At 40.8% G+C, this 20,662-nt stretch overlaps 1 protein-coding gene across 10 annotated transcripts in view; it reads right to left on the bottom strand.

Moving 5' to 3' along the window:
- The window catches only part of LOC126392072 (plectin-like), a 161,105-nt gene that overhangs the window by 86,019 nt on the left and 54,424 nt on the right, over positions 1-20,662 (bottom strand). Inside the window, exon 1 of one of the 10 annotated variants that reach the window (XM_050047218.1) lies at positions 6,112-6,231. The exons of 8 other annotated variants lie outside the window; for them this stretch is intronic. In XM_050047218.1, coding sequence (XP_049903175.1) covers positions 6,112-6,145 — 34 coding nt within the window. In that variant the 5' untranslated portion in view covers positions 6,146-6,231. Of the gene's footprint in view, positions 1-6,111; positions 6,232-20,662 lie in introns of those variants that run through there. One more of the 10 variants, XM_050047220.1, reaches the window with a different exon arrangement.

Raw genomic sequence — 20,662 nt, 5'->3', positions numbered from 1 at the left:
CAGAGTGATCACACTAACAATGACAACACTTTTACAGTCTCATTGTGATGCAGTTCATTTCATTTCCACTGGGTGTCCACACCTTGCAGGCTCAATAAAGGGCGTGTCTCTGACAACTAATCACACCTGCTAAAATAATGCATCATGCCAAGCAAGAGGGTCAACCACACTCCCCCACTAGGGTAAAAGTTTACATCCCTTCCTTGCTCAAAGCTGCTCTGAGAACTTTCCTAAATCACTCCTGAGTTAAGACTCCTTACTAAACATTTTAGGCTAAGTTAGGAGCTCTCTGGGAGTATTCTCAGAATAAGAATGTGAATAGGGCCCCTGACTTTTTGTGTTTGTTGTGTTTGTTGCCTCACTAAATGTTTGCTGTTCCTTCCCTCAATCTCAGCAACTAACTTTGAGAGTATAATGTTATTATAACTGGGAAAGAATAGCTATTCATACACAAAGCAAGACCCAAATTGAATACAAAAGATCCTTGTTGACTTGGTAAAGAGAAGTTTCCCAAATTAATTTTAACACAACGGGAGAGTTCAACCACATCTCTTAGTCTTCATCAGAGGTCTGATTTGTGCATTTGTTCACTGATCAAACTCCATCTGCTCATGAAGACTGTGAGATGTGGTTGAAAGCTCTGGATGAAAGCAAGTAGGTGGACCTTGCATTACAGCGCTACTCCACCAAATTAATGCTGCACTTTCGTTAAGTTTTAGGTCTTGAAAGAAACAGATTTGCCAAAAAAAAAGAGGCAGAAGCCAAGGTATCATGCCTTTAGTCCCTACTGTCAAGCTTCAAAAACACTGGATCCTACAATTCCCATAATGCAACTCAAAGGAGCCTTTCAAAAGATCTACCCTCTCTTTAAATTCATAAATATTTGCTTGAGGTCTCTAACTCAAGATAACCCCGATGACATCATCAGGTAAAATAACCCCAGTGACATCATCAGGGTTATTTTCTCAGACTTTAAAAAGCTCATCAGAGGACAACGATGCAATGTTTTCAAAGACTGAATACAACTATGACAACTCAAACAACATTTATGTGGAAAATATCGTGTCATTTTAAGATTTTGTCGAAGACACAAATTGTAAAAATATAAATAAAGAATTAATATTTTAAATATCTACACAGATATCAGTGATCCAAGTGAAAGTAATGAATAAATTAATTACTTTTAGCCAATTATAGTGAGGTTATACAGTGATAGGGCCTCTTGGGGGTCCATAGCTCCTCCTTTGGTGCCACTGCAATAGAGTCTTTGCTCCCCACTAGGGGGTAGAGACAATCTGCCCCTGTCCAACAACAACAATAACTACCTAACACACATTCCACCAGTGAATACAGCCTCAGAAATCTGCCCTCGGCTTTTCCTCTCAGTCCTGCTGCAGTGCCGGGAACACTGGTCACTGCCAGACAGACTAACTTCCACCGGCCAAACTCTCTGACAGCAACACACAGTACACCGCTTCTTCTCACTCTGTGGGAGGTCTTTGAATCGTGCTGCGGCCTGATGGAAGCTCAGTGGGAAATTCTTCCTCGGTAATCCCAGAGAGTGTGACAGCAAAAGGCCTTTGAGTGAGAGAAAAATCCCTCCTCTGTGGGCTCTGGACTGAGAGTCAGTAGCATGGCTACATCGCACTCAGCAGAGCACACGGAGGGTGATATACTGTACAGCTCAGGCTGCTGAAACAGGGACATAAACTGGCAAATTAGGGAGCCACTGGTGAAGACAAGACAGTAAATCTCTGTAGGACCACATGTCTGCAGTCAGCATCCATTCACTACTGAGTTACACCTCCAAAGGTTTAATCAATCTTTCATGCAGCATCATGAGATCACAGGTCAGTACATTCATACGGCAAGTGGTGGTGCGTCATTTACAAGTGGTTATGTCTGTGCTGTTTTAGCACTGCACTAGAAAACCACTTGTCAGTTAAACAGAACGTAAAGTACCACAACATCATTTTGTTGATGCTCTTTGATTTTCTGTACTCAGACGTATTCACATCCTTTGCATAATACCTAGAATTATACAGCTCCATTGTTTTTGATGGTTTTCGTCCAGACTGTAAGCTGTGCACATCTCAACAGATAGCCTTTATGCTGCCTGGCTTTTCAGAAACTCTGTGTGAACATAATAATGCATTCATGTGTGGAAAAACTGAGTTCAGACACCCTTAAAGGGGCCTTTGATGACAACTGCTGTTTACAACTATGCAAGAAAGGTTTCTGTTTAATTAAATGGCAATACAGTGGACTGAGTTACAATCTTTGCTTTTAAACTGTGGCAGCTTAACACAATATTTGTAAGAAAACATTAAGTAGAGCTGGACAATGTAGCAACAATATTATAACCATAATTTTTCATCCATTTTGATCAATATTGTCATTTATCACAATATATAATTTGATAATGCTGCCAGTATGGCAAGTATCATCATAATGAAGCCTGAGGAAACCACTGGGTTGATTAGTTAAACTATAGAATATAGTTTATTTACCATAAAATTGGATAACTTAAATAATAATGGTACAAACTTGGCTTAGTTTAGAATATATTTTGTGATAAAAGAATATATTGAATAACATCTAAATGTGAACATTTAATTTGCAAACACACTTCATCTGCCTGACAAAACAATCTAAGCAAGCTTGTAACACATTCAGGTTCATATTCAGGTGATGGAACAGGCGGTCGTCCAGAATTCATAGAACCTTAGTTACATCCGTAACTCTGTATTTGTTGTGTTTCCCCCATAGGCTGTATATAAAGATATACGACATGACAGCTCCCAAAAAAAGTGAAGCTAAAACATCTCAATCGCCCCCTGGTGGCTGGTTACAGTACGGGTCATAAACCCCATCCTCTCCATATTAGTAGCCAGGAAATGGGCCGAACTAAAAACTCAAAGTGCACATCAAATAGATTTCTCCCAAAGATGGTTTCTGTCATTTAAGGTACTTTTATTCCACTGCTGTATGTTCAAGTGTTTGTTCTTCTGATAAGTTTGGGTTCAATCAGTTATTTAATGCTATAAAACACACAACGTGAGTCCATAGGTGGGCTTGCATTCAGTGGCGCTGCTCGCAATTGGTCGGACAGGTTTATGGGCGGGAAACTTGATACTGCAGAGATCACTACTGCACAGATTCTGGCTCCAAATGACGTCACCAGAGCAAGATGGCAGCTGCCATATTCAGGATTTTTTAGCTTCACGTCTATACAGTGGGACTAATTGGAGACGTGTCATCCATCTTTTTATACTACGGTTACCCCACTTGGTTGGCAGCAACTGATGGCATATTTTGCAGACCAATTTAATATGTGAATTGTTGCTTTTGACCTCCGTATAATTATTGAGATGATGTTAGCATTTGTGTCAGCACTTTCCCCAGCTTTGAAGGACAACACAAGTTCACTTTCAGCACTTTAGCATAATGAGCTCAGTAGCTGTGGAAAACAAACCAGGTTTGGATTCAGAGGAGGCAGCAAGTTAGTGTGGGCACAGTGGCAGAGGACGCCATGTCTCTGCAAGTTTGTGTTCTGCGCGTCTAAAATGTGTTTGATACATTCATCATACTGTCTCTCTTTCGTTGCACTTGTAGGCAGTGAGCACTGTCATCATTGACAATGCTCAATGTCCACAAGTGCAACAGTGAGCAGTGAGCATTGTCATCATTGACTCCACTAAAATATATCCTGAAATATGCGTCATTGCCTCCGCTCTGGGCTCTGCTCTGAAGTTACGTTGCTGTCCATGCTGTATGTTGAGCTAAGCCACGCCCTTACAAAGTAGCAACACAGAGAGCAGATACAGAGAAAAAGGCAGCAGACTGACTGAATGTTACTGCATTTATTTCTGCTGTATGACAGGCTGTTTGATCAATTTATATCAAAGAAAAGTGTCAAAAATGTATCACCATTGACATAAATTTATTGCAATCTCCAATTAAGGTCATTTTATCGCCCTGCCCTAACACTAAGTACATTATTTTAGTTTTGTTCCAATGTTCCCACACATTTTTACCAATTAATTTTCACAATTTTTTTCATAACTTTTCTGTAACATTTTAACCCATTTCAAGACTTTATTTAAGTAGTTTAAAATGGGAAGGTCTATAAACACCCCCTCCTCTGCTAGTGCTTGCTATCTTTACTTCCAAGTTCAACGTCCTGCCGCCAACTAGACGCATATGCCAATAGACCAGACATGCACATATGGTTACTTTGCAAACATCAAGGCCACACCTCTTTTAGGGGGATATAAACCTTAGATCCAATCAACAGTCATGAAGCGCAACACTAGGTTTATATAAAATGTATTTTGCTTAATGTCAGATGTGTTTGGGGTATTTTTATGAACATAATTTAAAGACAGCGAAAACAATGTGGATTCAAAACTTTCCCAAAACATTCCGAAAATTCCAAAGCATTTCCAAGACTGGAACACAGTTCTTCTTATTTCAAACTGTTCCAGGAATTTCATGACTGTGGAAACCCCGCTGTTCATTAAAGTTTGGGTCCTGTAACATGTCCACTCTTCTGGAGAAGAATCAAACAAACAAACCCCTCTGACAATGCTGGGAAAATAACATGCTTTGAGGACCGGTATGAGGACAATAAACCTGTGTAAACCTGTGTATGATTGTGTGTAGCATACTACGGTACACACAATCATTAGCAGCTTTACAGCATGTTGTCCTGTGTTCCCTGCAAGCACAGACAAGAAACACAAATAGGCTACGAAATAAGGCTGACACACTGATCCACTGACAAACAAAGAGGAAAGAGAAGAAAATGCTCTTCAGGCACTGTGTGGAGAAAAGGTATGCTAGTTCAAAATGTCAAGTGGCTGAAGGGTCACAGGTTACAGGTCTTCTTCATTATGGATGACACCTCAAAGGAAGTTTACTACAGTCCTCTGAGTAAACTATGAGTTCAGCAGAACTGTATGAGCAACTGCTCAGCTAAATATACACAATTTTACTGATTACGGTTTTGTTGGACTGTTATTTTTAAGGCTGCAACAAACAATTTTCAATATCAATAAATGTGTAGATTAATTCCTGATTAGATGATAAATTATTTAGTCCACAAATGTCAATAACAAAAGAAAATTACTTCCCCTTTAAGCCAAAGACAATAGCCAAATTGCTTGTTTTGTCCGAGCCTAAAACCCTAAGATATTTAATTAATTATAATTAAAAAAGGAGAGATAAGTGACAAATCCTCACATTTGAATAGCTTGAACCATGCTGACGATAATCAACAAATTCTTTCAGCACGAATTGTACTAACTTTTACCACTGCTCATTTTTCACTCGCACACCAGACAGAATGTCAGACCTCTCATAAACATCCCCTCAGGCTAAACACATAACTTAGCTGTATTATAATGTATTCATTGTTGCATGGTTACATAATGTGACAGCTGCTGAATGATTTACTGAAACTATCAACTTCCAAAACACTGTCCTTGTATTCTGACAAAGTCACAGAAATTGCGACCATATAAATCCCCAACTGACAAAACAAGTGACTGTCAATGATTAAAAGGTCCTCCCAGATATTCTCCATCACATGCACAAGGCACATTATGCAAATATGCATTATGCCACAGAAGGTGTCATTCAAGGTCATGATATTGATGCATTCTAAATTGAGATAAAGTACATTTTACAGCTAAAATAACCAAATTTCAGTTTAAGGCTAACTCAGTAAATACAGTAAATACCTACCAAGTCACGGAATTTGCATGGTATTGTATCACACTGACCCAAAAATCCTGTCAATCCAATGTTTCCCAGAGCAGTCCAGTTCACTGACTTGCAACATTACCTGCTTCAATTCAACCAGAGACACTCGAGCAATAGCTTCCCTTCAATGATATGGCATAAAATGGCACAGTATGGCAGACACCTGCTATGGATTGCTGCTGTTTAATAGTCTGACCATGTGCAGTCCCACCCACAGCCTAGAAATTCTCTCCCCGTCTGCCCTCCACCTGTATCACTTTACCTGCTGGCTTCACTACCTGTCTCCTTTCTCTCCTTTTAGCTGCACTTCTCTTCACAGGCAGTGTACACAAGAGCGTGGCTTACCTTTGCTCGAGAAGAAGGACTCCATGCCGAACATTTACAGTCAAGGAACTTTGGAACTTCAAGAGTTGCTGCAGCGACTTTTCCCTCGACAGCTTTTCCTTCGCAGCTAACTTTGATCTGTGCGTGTCACCCCGGATCTTTGACTTTCTCTCACTATCTTACTCCGCTCTCTCTTTCAAACACGTCCCGCTGTGTAGATCAACAGAATGGGAGTCCCCCCCCCCCCCCCCCCCCCCCCCCCCNGTCACCCCGGATCTTTGACTTTCTCTCACTATCTTACTCCGCTCTCTCTTTCAAACACGTCCCGCTGTGTAGATCAACAGAATGGGAGTCCCCCCCTCCCCCCCTCCCACCCACCACACACCACCACCACCACCACCCTCCTCCTTCACAGGTCAGAGCCGCCCTCCATAATAATACCTCCGTTCATGTCTATGTGAGAGTGTGTGTGTGTGTGTAGCACTGAAGTGTTTGAAAAAGAGCTAAAATTTCAGAGCAGCAACAAAGGCAAACAAGGGCGTTAAGTTGAAAGGGAACAAAGGACATGAGTGAAAGGATCAAATTAAATCTGGCACAAGCACTCTCTGTGTCTGCTGGAATAACAGACGAGATGTTTAATTCAATAATTACAGTCACATTAGGGCATTTCATGAGGCTAAATGTGAGGTTTTCATGCAGCTTTGAGAGGGATAAAAGACATTTTCACCAACTAATGCATCATGATAGCGTGTCAAATTCCCCTCCCCTGCAGACATGCAGAGAGAAAAGACTGGATGACAGAGAAAGAAGTCCTTTCTCAATGCAGAAACAACAGCAGATTACAGAGACACAGGGGGCTGCAGCATTTAAATGTCCTGGACCAGTGCCACACACTGTAGTCTCAGTGACATGGCTGTGTGCCAACACTATATATGCATTGTGTAATGTGCTGTAAAGAGAGTGAGTGAGAGTGTCAGAGTTAAATATAGTATATGTATGCAAACAGGCCATCTAACTAGGTCTACTAAAATCCATCAGGCTTGCAGTGTTACAGCTGGTGCAGGTGGATGCACACAGCCACTACAACATGCACAATGAATTATATCCTGCATGCAGTGTAAACAGCAGCTGTAGTTACAGTATATGGTGGTGTGGTGTAAAAGGTGTCTAGCCAAGCAGGCGTTAAACTGAATATGCTTTGTTCACAGGGTTAATGATTAACACGTATTCTTAAATTGCAGCATAGCACCACACACATTAACCCAACCTGGAGATATCAAGTGGGCCCAAGGGAGAGAAAACTGTGAATGGAGCCCAGTGATAAATAGTAGTTGTAATTTAATTGAACATGAGAGTTTAGTCCTAAGATGATAAAGCTGTCCATTGTTCTGTGAGTCTTCTCTGAGTCTGATCACCCAACTAATCCCCTGAAAGCCAAAAGTTCATTTGCTGAGCGCTGAGTCCTGCTCCCTGAGAAAAATCAACAGTAGCACACCTACAGCATACAAGGAAAAGCCACCTCTGATGCATTTTCTTTAAAAGACAGTCATGTTTGCTTTTAATTTATTTATTGTACAACGTATCTGTAGCTTGTATGTGTGGATATTGCTGGGCCTGTCAGCACACTGCAGAGATAGCACTTGGGGTTCACCATCTTCGAGTGTATGCCATCATCTGACATTTCATCATCTCCATGATCATTTCAACCAGCACTTATCCCACTATGTTTTTCAGAGGTCTTTTTATCAGGGCTGATGGTGCTCAAAAGATGATGGAGCAGAATCTGGGGCATAATCTTGCTTCTAACATCAAACTGTAGACTAAAAATAACATTGAAGATGTAAAGAAACTTCTGCAGTCAAGGTTTTTACACTAAATATATTTCTCAAGTCCTTCAGGTCCACAAATCAATGCCTGCTGGAGGCCCCTCGGGCCCTCATTAAAATGAGAGCAGACTCTCCATTAGCTGTCTTTGCTCCAAACTTTAAACTATATTTTTCATACTTTTCCTATTAAATAGTCATCAATTATATCCCCTTACTTTTTGAAGTTGTTTAAGATAGTACTTAAACATTTGAATTGTAAAGCACAGTTTAAGTTTAAGTACAGATTTATTAATATTCAATTCTTTTATGTCTAGTTCCCACTTGTGCAATGTACCTCCCATTGAACTGTAACCGTGATGCTTGGTGCAAATGCACACAGCTGATGAACTTCATTAATACCTGTCCTTATAACACTATTTAGGTCTCTGTGTTCTCCCAAGGATAATCTTTAGATCTAGAAAACAAGTGATTTTTTTTTGGAATATGATTTTCAAATAGCTGTGTTGTCAGATTTTTTCCTGTAGCTGATAGATCCTTTAAAGCCCCTAATTAGGTGTTAGGTGACTGAAATTCCACTGCTTCACGTGAAAAGCTGGCAGAGTTGAGTTAAAGATACTTCATCCGGGGCGATGGTAGCGAGGCGCCAGCGCTCCATGTACAGAGGCATTGCCTTGCTGCAGCGGCTGCACGGTCCTTTGCTGCATGGTCCTTTGCTGCATGTCAGTCCCTACTCTCTCCCTGACTCCCCATTTCACTCTGTCCTGCCATTAAAGGCAAAAAAGTCCACAAAAATAATCTTTGAAAAAGACACTTCATCCATAGAAATTTGGCTGGTAATGCCCACTGATCTACAAGCCATTAGCAATAAATTCACAAGTGTTTTATAGTCTTGATATTAATCCTGATGCTAATATCATGCATATAAAAATGCACTTATATTAAAAATGGGTCCAATGACTGTGTTTTAAGAAAACTGATGCTTGTAGCAACAAACCCACTGATAACTATCACTCCAGTCTGCAGTATTTAGGCATTTTTAGTAGGGAAGCATGATGTATATCCGGCTAATACAATATTGGCTGATAATGGGACATTTTTACCATTATGAATTATTCCATTAATTAAAATGATAGCCGATAAATAAAGCTGATAATATTAAGTCAGACTGCGCTCACTGACTTAACAAGGGCAGCATCTATACACCCTGAAACAGTGGGTGTTCGTACATGTACCTTTAAAATGAGTTTGCGAGCTGCCAATAAACACAGAGAAGAAAAACAACAACTGCAGCCGGTGTCTAGAGGGCTAAACATGTTGTGGTGTGAAGGTCTTTCACAGTTCCAGAGAGTTTGCGCCGAAGGTCTGATCTCCTACCATCTGACACAGGTTGGATGCCGCACTGAAGGACCGTCTCCAGAGTGTTAGCATGAGCTAATTTTTTGCAGCAGAAGCTCACATCCAACACCAAGATTTTGAAAGGCTTGACTCTGTTGTTAAACTTATTAATGACCACCAGGAATGTGATGCTACAGTTATTATTATTTCTATCATTACCTGGCAACCCAGTCTGGAGCACGTCTCTCTCTCTGGCTGTGTGTGTGTGTGTGAGTGTGTGTGTGTGTGTGTACACCACTTGTTTGTCTGAGTTCAGTGTTCATGTGTGAAGTGAATCAATAGCTTAGCTTAAGTGAAGCATTTAGCTGCTAAGGAGCCAAACATCTTTCATTAGAGTTGGTGGAGACCAAAACATACAAGGAGAAAAAAACTGGAATTGGTATGGTCCACAAACAACACTCCAAATGAATCCTGCGGTGTGGTTACTAGATGTGTTAACTAGGGGTGGGGGAAATTTCCGATTCTTAGATGCATCGCGATTCGGACATGGACGAATCTGAATCGATTCACAAACGTCCAAATTTCAATTATTTAAATCTGTTAATTAGAGTAATACAGAAGGTTCTAAATAATGCGGAACTAAGAAGTGCGGTACGTGTCATCTCCGGGACACTTTGGGATGCGCACCTGGAGCAGACACGCCAACACGCGCACAGAGGAAAACAAACATGGCTGACCGCTACCCACCTCGCCGTGAGAGCTGAACAGCTTCTTCTAATTTAAAAGCAGATGTGTGGAAATACTTCGGCTTCTACAACGTTGACGGCGGAAGCGAACTGGACAAGAGCCACGTTATATGTAAGCTGTGTCGTGCTAAAATAAAATACTTTGGCAACACAACAAACATGAGAAGCCATGTAACTCGATTCCACCTGACGGAGGAGTCAGGGAGACGGCAGGCTGTTGTTGCTGCGGCAACTAGTGGCGCTACCGACCAGAGAACAATCGAGGAAGCAATTAGAAAGCTGCCACCCTCATCGGAAAAGGCGAAGCGAATTACGAAGGCCATCGCGGCATTTATTGCCAAGGATTTGCGTCCTTATTCTGTCGTGGAAAATCAGGGATTTCGAGCACTGCTGCATACACTGGAGCCCAGATACACCATCCCATCCCGACGCTATTTCACCGACACTCTACAACCAAACCAAAACAGAAGTCATGGCCTCACTGTTGAAGGCAGGTAGGAACGCAGTTACATGTGATGCGTGGACGTCTGTCGCCACCGAATCATTTGTTACTCTAACTGCGCATTTTATCTTGTGATTTAAGATACCTGTTGTTACCTTTGGTTCCGTACAACGAAGTTGTAACTTTCCAGTTTGCAAGCATTTCCATTTATATGTTTAATAAAATATAATGGAAATGAATTCAACTCTTTCTTATTACAAATGCACTGTTTTTAAAAATTGCAAGTGTTGAATGCTTATTCAGTGAGACAAAAAGAAATGTGTGTTGTGAAAAAGTGCATCAATATACATAAATTAAAGATGCATCAATAATCGTTTTATAATCGAATCGTAGCCCCTGAATCGTAATCGTAATCGAATCGTGAGGTGCCCAAAGATTCCCACCCCTAGTGTTAACTGTTTGCTAAAAATATTTAAATGTTATGTTTACAGCTTGCTGTGTTGCCCCCAAGTGGCCTAACATATCAGTTATTAATCTTTAAGATTTTTTTTCAGATACCAAAATAACTGCTTCTTTAGCTGGCACTTCACTTTACTTATTCTGTGCTCTGTGAAAACATGCTGCCACACCGCCCACTTGCTTCGTGACTTTAATGGCATCACCCACTCAGGACCCAACGCTAAATGCTCACACCACACACAGTTTTCACTTCTTGAGCAACAGTGAATATGAGGAAGTGAAGAGTGCAGGCTGCTCTTGGCTTCTGTCTGGTTCTGTTCGCTGTGAGGGAGACACTTCACAAATCACAGCCTGACCACACTGTGAGGTCTTTCCCCTGGGTCTCACCATGGCCAAAAATAGCTCAACAATAGAGAGGGGAAACAGCCCATGATGCATTTCCTAGCAGGGATGCAGGGATAACCATGTCACTGGAATCTCCTGATTGTGTACAAATTGCTTAAGGGACTGTGGACAAGGGTTTGAAACTAGATACATAAAGAGCCTGTGACAAAAGGTGCCTGACGTGCCAGGTTACAGAAGTGAGAATAACAATGTGGAAGTTTTCCATACAATAAAGCATGTATCAGAATGATTCAGAGAATCAGGATATGATGCTGTTGTATCACAGCTGCATCATGCTAGAGAAAGTCTGACATATAATAAACAGCTGAGGAATTTGATGTTATTCCCATGTGGTGGACGACTACCAGGAAAAATAGGAGGAAGAACTATTCCACACGTCAACAATAACAAGTCACACAACCCATTGTCCTGCTCTATCTGCTAACATAGACCACACAGGGCAGACCACACAGAAGACGGCCACAGTTTGTTAATAATCAGATCTTACTCCTGTGCCTTTACTGAATATTGGATTGTCAATTAAGACTTGTAAATATCTATAAGGTCAAGCTTTCCATTACAGTAAGCTTGAACAGGGGTTCCCAACAGGTGGGTCGCAGGTCCATTCTGAATGGACCCCAAGTGACACGAATGTGTCAATTTTGTAAAAAACACACTTGATTGTGGAGTACAGTGAATCTCCAGCACAGCACTCTTATTTTGAAGTGCCGTGTCCTGTTGTAGAGTGACTGACTAACAAACAGCTACTAGAAAACTAGTTCAAAGACATGGCCAAACGCAAGTATGACGCAAAATAGACTGTAAACTGTGTGGACCTTGAAATACTGACTAAGGAGAAATCTGGACAATGTGGCAGGACCAATTGGGAACCAATGGTCTTGGAGATGTTGAGGTGGTTCAATCCAACTTAACCTCAGTGGTTAAGTCAATTATGCCTATAACTTTCAATGATCACTTTCTGTGTATCGAGTAGCTTTATCACAAAATACTTCACTTAATATAGAGTATAGTATCATTTTTGGCAAAAGGGGTACATTTATGACGTCATAAATAGACTGCAGTTCCTCTCAGCTTTACAGAGCACCATAGCACCTTTCAGCTCATTGTTTTGGTTTCCGTCCCAAAACATTAACATTGGTGCACATACTGTAGCATTTAGCAGCTAAAGAACAAGATATTCCCCTCAGGCAGTGGTGGAGACCAAAAATAGAGCTAAAACAAGAATCAACATTGAACTTACATTCACCACGTGGCCAAAAGCATGTCTTCAAATGAAAGTTAGTGTTGTTTAGTCTGTTGGATGGTTGAAGAGGTAACTGTTTGCTAGCATCTATGCCAAATCAGCTTAAAAGGTAATAATGCATCTTTGAAACAGCTGCTCTCCACTTGGGAGCCAAAGCAAACTAAATCAGTTAAAAATTTTCCCTGCCCATTGTAGATTAACTATCGGATACTTTCCATCACATTGATGATAAACTGATCATTGATCATTTAAAACAAGAAAAAATGCATAAATGCTACTATGCAAAATCTATGACTAATTGCAACCTATCCGCACGCCGTTTTTAGCTGGTTCTGATATGCTACATCACAAATTTCATCTTTGTGTTCATGATTTTAGGAAGTTTGTCATCAACAACAAAAGATCATTATTCGCAAGGACATTCACCTTTGCATTCTCAGATTTGACTATCAGTGAATCCAGTTGGAGGCTGTTGCTAATTAGTGTGTCAGTCTTGCTTGTGGTCAGAAATGTAGCCTATCACACTGTGAGTCATTTGTTGATTGTCTATTGCTTTTGATAAAGAAAGCCAAATAAATACACAGAAGACCGGTCAGTGAGTCACTTCCTATCTGAACTAACAGCTAAAGTTTAAGAAGCTGCTGTTTAGTCCTCGGTCTCTGCTACCAACCAACCATGGGAAAATCAAACACTGGCAGATTGAGAGAAAAGCACACACCCGACTTGTACAATAACTTATCTTCACACTTCAAGTTCAATGGGCCTGCTGCCGATCATTCCTTTAAGTTCAGAGTCCAAAAGCAATACTGTATAACTTTTCCAAACTGTAGAAAACCATAAACTGCCCTCCCAAATTCTTATCGTATTCTTATCCAAGCCTTAATTAACCCGAGTCTCATACCATTCCTCTGACATGCACCTTCTGTCAGCAACAGTTTGTTGCCTTTTTTGGCATTTTTGGCAGCTCACTGTCTCTGATCAAAGACTAATTTTTGTGGCCAAAGGAACATCATGTCTTACTGTAGAACTGCAGCCCAGTTGGATTACATTCATTTTATCCAGGCTACTGTAATACTGAACAATCAAGAAAGGCCATTTTAGCACAGCAGTGGAGAGGAACTTAGTGCAGTTACTCAACTACTGTTTTGTTTCTTTAAGTGTATTTTGATGCAAATACTTCTGTACTTTTACTTCTAACAGTATTTCTGCACTGTAGTATTGCTACTTTTACTTAGGTATAAGGTCTGAGTACTTTCTCCAACACTGTAAAGAAGTACTGTAACAAGGCAGCACAGCAGAGACGGGGTAAGTAACATATTGTAAGTCATATCAACAGTCTCCATTAAAGCAACTACTACTTCCTGAGTCATCAAACGCCTCTTGCAACTTTTCCTTCCTTTCTTTGTGCTCTCTGTTTCTTCAGTTCTATCCGCAAGATCCAAGACGTGGGACGTGGATCCAATATAGCAGCGCTTACAAGAAACAATTGTTTATAAAGAGAGTAAGCCAGATTTCACAACAGTATCTGGAAATGACATCATTCACAGAGTACTGGAGACGAGTGGTTGAGATGCACAATACCATCATTTAATAGTCACTGTATTCATTCAGAAACATACAATTACTGTGAATTTGTAAAGAGATGATTGGCAGCATCTTATCTACCCTGCAGTTTTGTGTCAGCAGTCAAATTGCTGTACAGCACAAAACAGGAAGAGGGCACTGTTCTGCAAACACATACGAAGCTCCTGTAAATGACATGGAACATAGTGTTAGTTCAGGCAAAACACTGAGGTCACACAGGCATTAACTGATATGAATCAGCTGCATCACTCATGGTTCACCAGCTACTTGGTACCAGCTGACTAGTAATGTCCGAATCATATCCATACAGGTGTACAGAAACTTAGACTGGTTCTGTCTGCAGAATCCTTTTTTGCTGCTCAGAGTTCTTGAGATCTTCCTCAAAGAGCAGACCCTTTCCCTCCAAATCTGTGTGTCTGAAATTCTGGTAATGGCAGAAGGTAAAATGGTAAGACTGAGGGAGAATTCTCTAAAATGTGGCCTTAATTCCATCCACCACTTTGGTCCAGACTGAAAGATCTCAAGAACTTCCCTTTGACTGTGGTGATACCCTGACTTTCCTGTAGCACCACCAAGGCACTGACATTTGTACTTTTGAGTGAAACATCTCAACAACTATTGGGTGAATTTCCATAAAATTTGGCGCAGACAGTCATAACACCTTGGTGGTGGTCCCTTTACTTTTTAGAAAGCGACATCATCAGTAAACATTTAGCTCAAAGCACTGCCTGAGAACAGCCTTGCGAGGTTGATGACGAGATGCTGCCAACACACACACACACACACACACACACACACACACACACACACACACACACATATAAAGTTGTCTTGATTATCCCCCATACTGACACTACATGTAAACATCTTCACATCTGTTTCCATGGGTTACATTAACACACCTTTTGGACTATTATTTTTGTACACTGCATATATTCTAGTTCGTTCTAGTTCAATGGTGTTCATTATGTCTTTAGTTTCTGATAATGACTTTAGTTGTTCTTTTATCTCAGACATGTTAGGATGTTACATACCTTGACATGTTTCGGCGGAACCTTGGTGTGTATGACTCGGGCCTTGTCCCAGTCCATAAGATGATTTTCCCTTTTGCAGTGATCTGTTATGGCTGATTTGTAGGTTTCTTGTTGTGCCTTTTCATTTATTGATCTTGTTAGTCTTATTTTCGTCTCCTTCTCGCATTCTTTTTTATGTTCTTTTTTACGTGTAATATCCTGATTGACAGATCGGCTGATAAAGACGCATCACAACCACCACCAAGTGACACTTCTGAGGAAGGTGGAAGTTTCTGCCGAAACATGTCAAGGTATGTAACATCCTAACATGTCTGAGATAAAAGAACAACTAAAGTCATTATGCATATATTCTACTTATTTTTCATGCTGTGAACAACTCCTGGAAAATATTTTGCACATTTCTGCACAAAACTTCTATTTAAATTCAGATTTTTCATTCTAAAAAATTCAATTAAACATATATCTGCATATGCAGAATTGTTATGCAACGGAGCAAGAGGCATTGTGGTTTTCCATTGGTAGTCAGAGTAGTATTGACCGATCACGTTTGAGAGGTTGGTAAACAGTCTGTGTGGAGAGACAGAATGCATTGGCTGCAATGCAATCTCAGAAAGCTATTGGTAATTCAGGATTATATTATATAGCTTTTTAGAAGTTATCTGCATTCATATTAGGGCCGCACAAGTAATTAAATTATTACTGAAATTGCAATATGGCAAGTGCAATATCCAAATCGCAGGAGCTGCAATTTTTTGATGATGGTAAAATGAAGTATTTTGGTGCTACAGAGATGTCCCTGCTTACAAATAATATTCTAGCTTTGAGGGAACGTGCTTGTTGAATACAGACCCCAGCAAAAACCACATTTATCTATTTTTTAATGTGAAAATAAAATGTTCAAATGACCTTTCCTTCCCCCAAATTTGTATGCCGATATCGGTTTACAGAGATTAGCCAAAATGACCAGCCCATAAGTGGAAGTCTTGGCCAGGATAACCACTTGCTACACCCGATCTCCCAAAATATTGGCCGTTACCCCAGGGGGTTATTAACATCAGACCACTAGCCAATGGGTTTGGAGACTGTGCTCCAATACATTAAAGCAAACTCACTGTATGTGAAAACCTACTTGGAAATAAACCAGATTCTCATTCTCAGTTCTTTCACAGTTGCAATGCTGGCCAATGGGAATTCCACCTGAAGGTGTTATTCAGTGTGTCTCATGAAGCAAGAATCAGGACCAGGACCCAGTGATGACTAGATGTAAAATAACACTGCAGGGTCAGAAAATTTTAAGGCCATACTTCTCGACAAACATGCACACACACAAATACACAGGCAGATGTCTGCACGTTAACACAAACTGCCCACCTCTCTCACACACACATACACTGGTCACACCACTATAAAAGGCCACAGTGCAAGGCAAACACACACAGACGACGTATTACCTCTCACTCTGTTGTCAGATGCATTCATCATTATCCCATGCTGTGGCGCCTCCTCATGCCTGAGAGCAAACGCAGGCCTGAAAGAGCCCTGAATGCAAACAGTGTTCTCTGTAATCAGCAAACTGGTGATAATGTGACCAGCCTGTTTGTTACTGGCACTGCTCACCTTGCACATGAATGCACCATGACGGCAGCACGGAGACACACTTCAAAGAGTGTTCACGCAGACCTGTAAACGCTGACACAACAGCTTGTGATTATGGGAAAATCACATCCTAAACAACCACTGATAACACCTTATGTGCTGCGTTCCTTACAACATTTCATACATCTATTCATGTGCGGTTTAAAGGGGGGGCATGAAATCCAGTGAAGCTGGAGTAGCAATTTTAGGATGGTGTGACAAGTCATCTCTCAGAGGTCTGAGGTAAACAACCTGAAGAAAGCTAGGAAACTTCTCAATGCAACTGTTTTAAATGCAACACTTACTCTGTTGGTCAGTCCTAAGTCCTTGGGTATCTACCCTCTATTTACCTTGACTCACATCAGATATGACAAATGGTACAGAATGCCACCTTTGCCACAGATTGTTCTGCTGAGGAAACAGAGGTGAAGAAAAGTACGACAGAAGGAAACAAAATCTACGTAAGTGCGCTCGCCAAGTGGGAAATGGGGATACAGTCTGTCAGGCAGGTCTGGGGCTGAAATTCTTTGGCTGTGACACAGAAAGGAGAGAGGAACTCCCTGAATACATAAACAGGTCAGGGAATTCCCTCTGACTGTGATCAGTGTGTGTACAGTATGCAGTGTGCTTAATGACTCTGCATATGTGTGTGTGACTGAGCATAGAGACTCACAGAGCATGCTCGACGCAGAACATCTTTAAGATATTGTTTTTAAAAATGGATAAAGAAGACGATCTGTGTGATCATGATTTCAGTCAGTCAATGGAAAATAATTTTTTCATCTCAGAATAATTATCATGAGCTAACATTGCAGATTTTTTGCAGGCAGGGATACAAATGCTGAAATAGAAGTCTGATTTAAAATCCAGTTTTCTCTCCAAACATGCTGGAATGCAATACACCGATGCATCACAATCCTAGGAGCATTTCCTGCATAATAAAAGTTATTTCCTTTAGACAATAGTAGAGAGGAGGCTGCGAGCATGTCAGGGCCTCACCCTGTTCCTCACTGCACATTGTTGCACGTCTCACCAGACTAATGGGCAGTAAATATACTCTGTTCAAGGTTTGACCATGACTTTGCTCCTGTTCACTAATGATGCTTATTACTCATCATTGAACTATGTGTCACTGTTAGTCACACACTGAGTATAATGGGTAGGCTATTATTTTTCTCTGTTTATTAAAAAAATAAATATTATGTGACATTTTAATTCAGAAAAAGTCTGTTTGGATTTTTTTTGTCTGAAATGAAAAAGAGATACAGCCTATTTCTTGCATGTCTTTTGAGAAGCACCTTGTATTGCATCTTTTTGTATAAAATATGCTGTATAAACACAGTTTTATTAGTATTAACATTCTTTATTATCTATCATATTACCACTGCTTGTCTTAGAAGTTTTCACGTTTACTTATTTAATGCCTCATGTCTGAACTCTGGAAGGCAGAAAGCGCTCTGCTGCAAACCTCTAGCAGCAGCCTAAGTGATTTGTTAAGGTGGATTTATACTTGAAGCAGAGGGGTAAGGGCAGTGCCGCCATGGACTCTTGCGGCTTAGGTTTTGCAGTGGAAACAGCTTATCTACATGTGTGTTACTGAAAAAGAGAAGATTGTTGAGCTTTTTCTCAGCTTGTTAAATGTTATTTTCACTCTCAAAAATCTCTACTGGAATAAGAAACCTCTAAGAGAAAACACAAGCTGACCAATCACAGTTCTGTCAGTCTCCATGTGTATCTCTGTAGCCATCATTTTCCACATGCAGTCATAATGGGAACCACAATTTTTAAAACTGGTCCAGTACTGAGCGACAGGGATGCAACCTGCAACGGCAGAATAGGCTGCAGTGTAACCACTTGGGAACCTGGAAATCCAGATGCCCCGCCCCCAGTAAATTCGAATTTCAACTGCATGGGAATCTGGCCCGGACAAGCAGAGCCCACTGGAACAATCAGATCAGTCTATCTGACAGAGGCGGGCTCTGGGTGGGCGTAACATGATGAGGACAGCGCTGCACCGTAGGAGTCAGAAAGTAAACAGCCAAGATGGCAGCTGCCGAAGGACCGCGTCCATTCAATTCAGCTTTGGAAGAAACGCTAAGCCAACTACACTTATCTGTTTCCTTGAGAGAGGAACAGAAGACTGCCCTAGAAGCCTTCGTTTCCAGGAAGGACGTTTTTGCTGTTTTGCCGACGGGATACGGCAAAAGCAGAATATATCAGTTAGCCCCACTGTTCGGCAAACAAATGGGGCTTAGTGCAATGAATACGTCACCTTGTTTTTTGCTCTGATTGGCTATTGTGCTATCCAACTGCGTGTGGCGGCATTTGAAATGCCTCAGTTAGTGCTGCCCCTTGGGTAGGAAGGGTGTATCGGTGCATCATCAATTTATACGTCAACTAAAAGTGCTTGTTTTTGCCACTGACAGGCTCAGATTGTTATTATAAGTGTCCGACAATTTACGTAAAGAATCCCTACAGAGATCCACCTTTTTGTGAGAGTAAGATTTTTTTTTTGTTTAACCTGAAACAGCCCTGACATTGCTATTTCCAAACCCACCAAAATACATTTAAATAAACAGTAATTTTAGCATGTATAGAGCTAGCATATTTTCACATCTAGCTGGATGAATTAAGGGTTTATTTTTAATGAAACCATGCTAGCTGAAACAGTGGGAGGATGAACTAAAATGGCTTTTGTGAGTTTTTATTTTGTTTCTGTAAACCCTGAAAGAAGTGTGTTTTATGATGATAAAATAAGTATTTTTCTCATGGAGTCTGGTGGGTTTAGCGATAGCAATGTCGGGGCTGTTTCTGCTTACACAAAAAGAATCGTACTCTTCAACAAAAAGGTCTATCTCTGTAGGGATGCTTACCGTAATGTTGTCAGACGCTTACTGTATGATAATAATTTGAGCCTGTCAGTGGCAAAAACAAGCACTTTTATTGGACATACATTGACGGTGCATATTGCCGAGGGTGGTTACATTAGAGCCTGTTTCACCCGAGTGGAAAAACACCTTCAAGATAAGTCCCATCTGCATAATCTTAAAAAAATCCTCACAGTTCTGGCCACATTGACAGAAAATCCACCGAAGGTTTGTCAAAACTAGCTTGTCTCTTAAATGTAGCTGTTAAGCAAACTTTTGAGGTTATTATATGTATTATGCTTGCAGAATCAGAACCATTTAGAAACAATTAACACAGAGTAGACACAATGGAGTCAATTTTAGAAAGACTGCCATTTTTTATCCCCTCTACTTCAGCCAGCTGTATATTTGCCACAGATGGGTGCAGGGTGACAGCAGGATGCTGTAGCTTCCATCCTAATGCATACGTGGATATCTGTCATGAGATAAAGCAGGGAAGGGCCACCAGGGATTTCATATGGCTACAGATCCCCCCTCAGGAAGTGCAACCGAGACTGAAATCGATCCGAGACACGGAGAGAGAGCGACTACTGGGGAGATCACATTAATTACACACAGTCTACATCTGACAGCTTCCTGGAATCAGACCCTCTCTGTGCACTCGCCTCTGTGCATTATCTAATGATACTTTACATGAAGAGGCCTGTTTCTGATGAATGAGCATAGGTGCTCACTACATCTCCCCAGAGGTCCTTGTCAAACTTTTGCACTGTGGTGAGATCCAATAAACAGTTTCCTATTAGTGTGACTGTGTGAAGACTCACACACACTGTCTGCAGAAAGAACCAGACAGTGACACAGCTGTAATTACATAAAGATTTATTCTGGGACACTGATGAGACTTGAGAAGTTTGCTTAAAGCAATCACCTCTGATGTTTTCATTATAAATACTGTCTGGCTTCTTCTAGTAATTAATTCATTCTGTGATTCAATGT

This window comes from Epinephelus moara, chromosome 6 (assembly GCF_006386435.1).
Source record: "Epinephelus moara isolate mb chromosome 6, YSFRI_EMoa_1.0, whole genome shotgun sequence".
Lineage (NCBI taxonomy): Eukaryota > Metazoa > Chordata > Actinopteri > Perciformes > Serranidae > Epinephelus > Epinephelus moara.
Note: the sequence above shows the minus strand (reverse complement) of the source record. Positions and strands in the feature narration are given on the sequence as shown.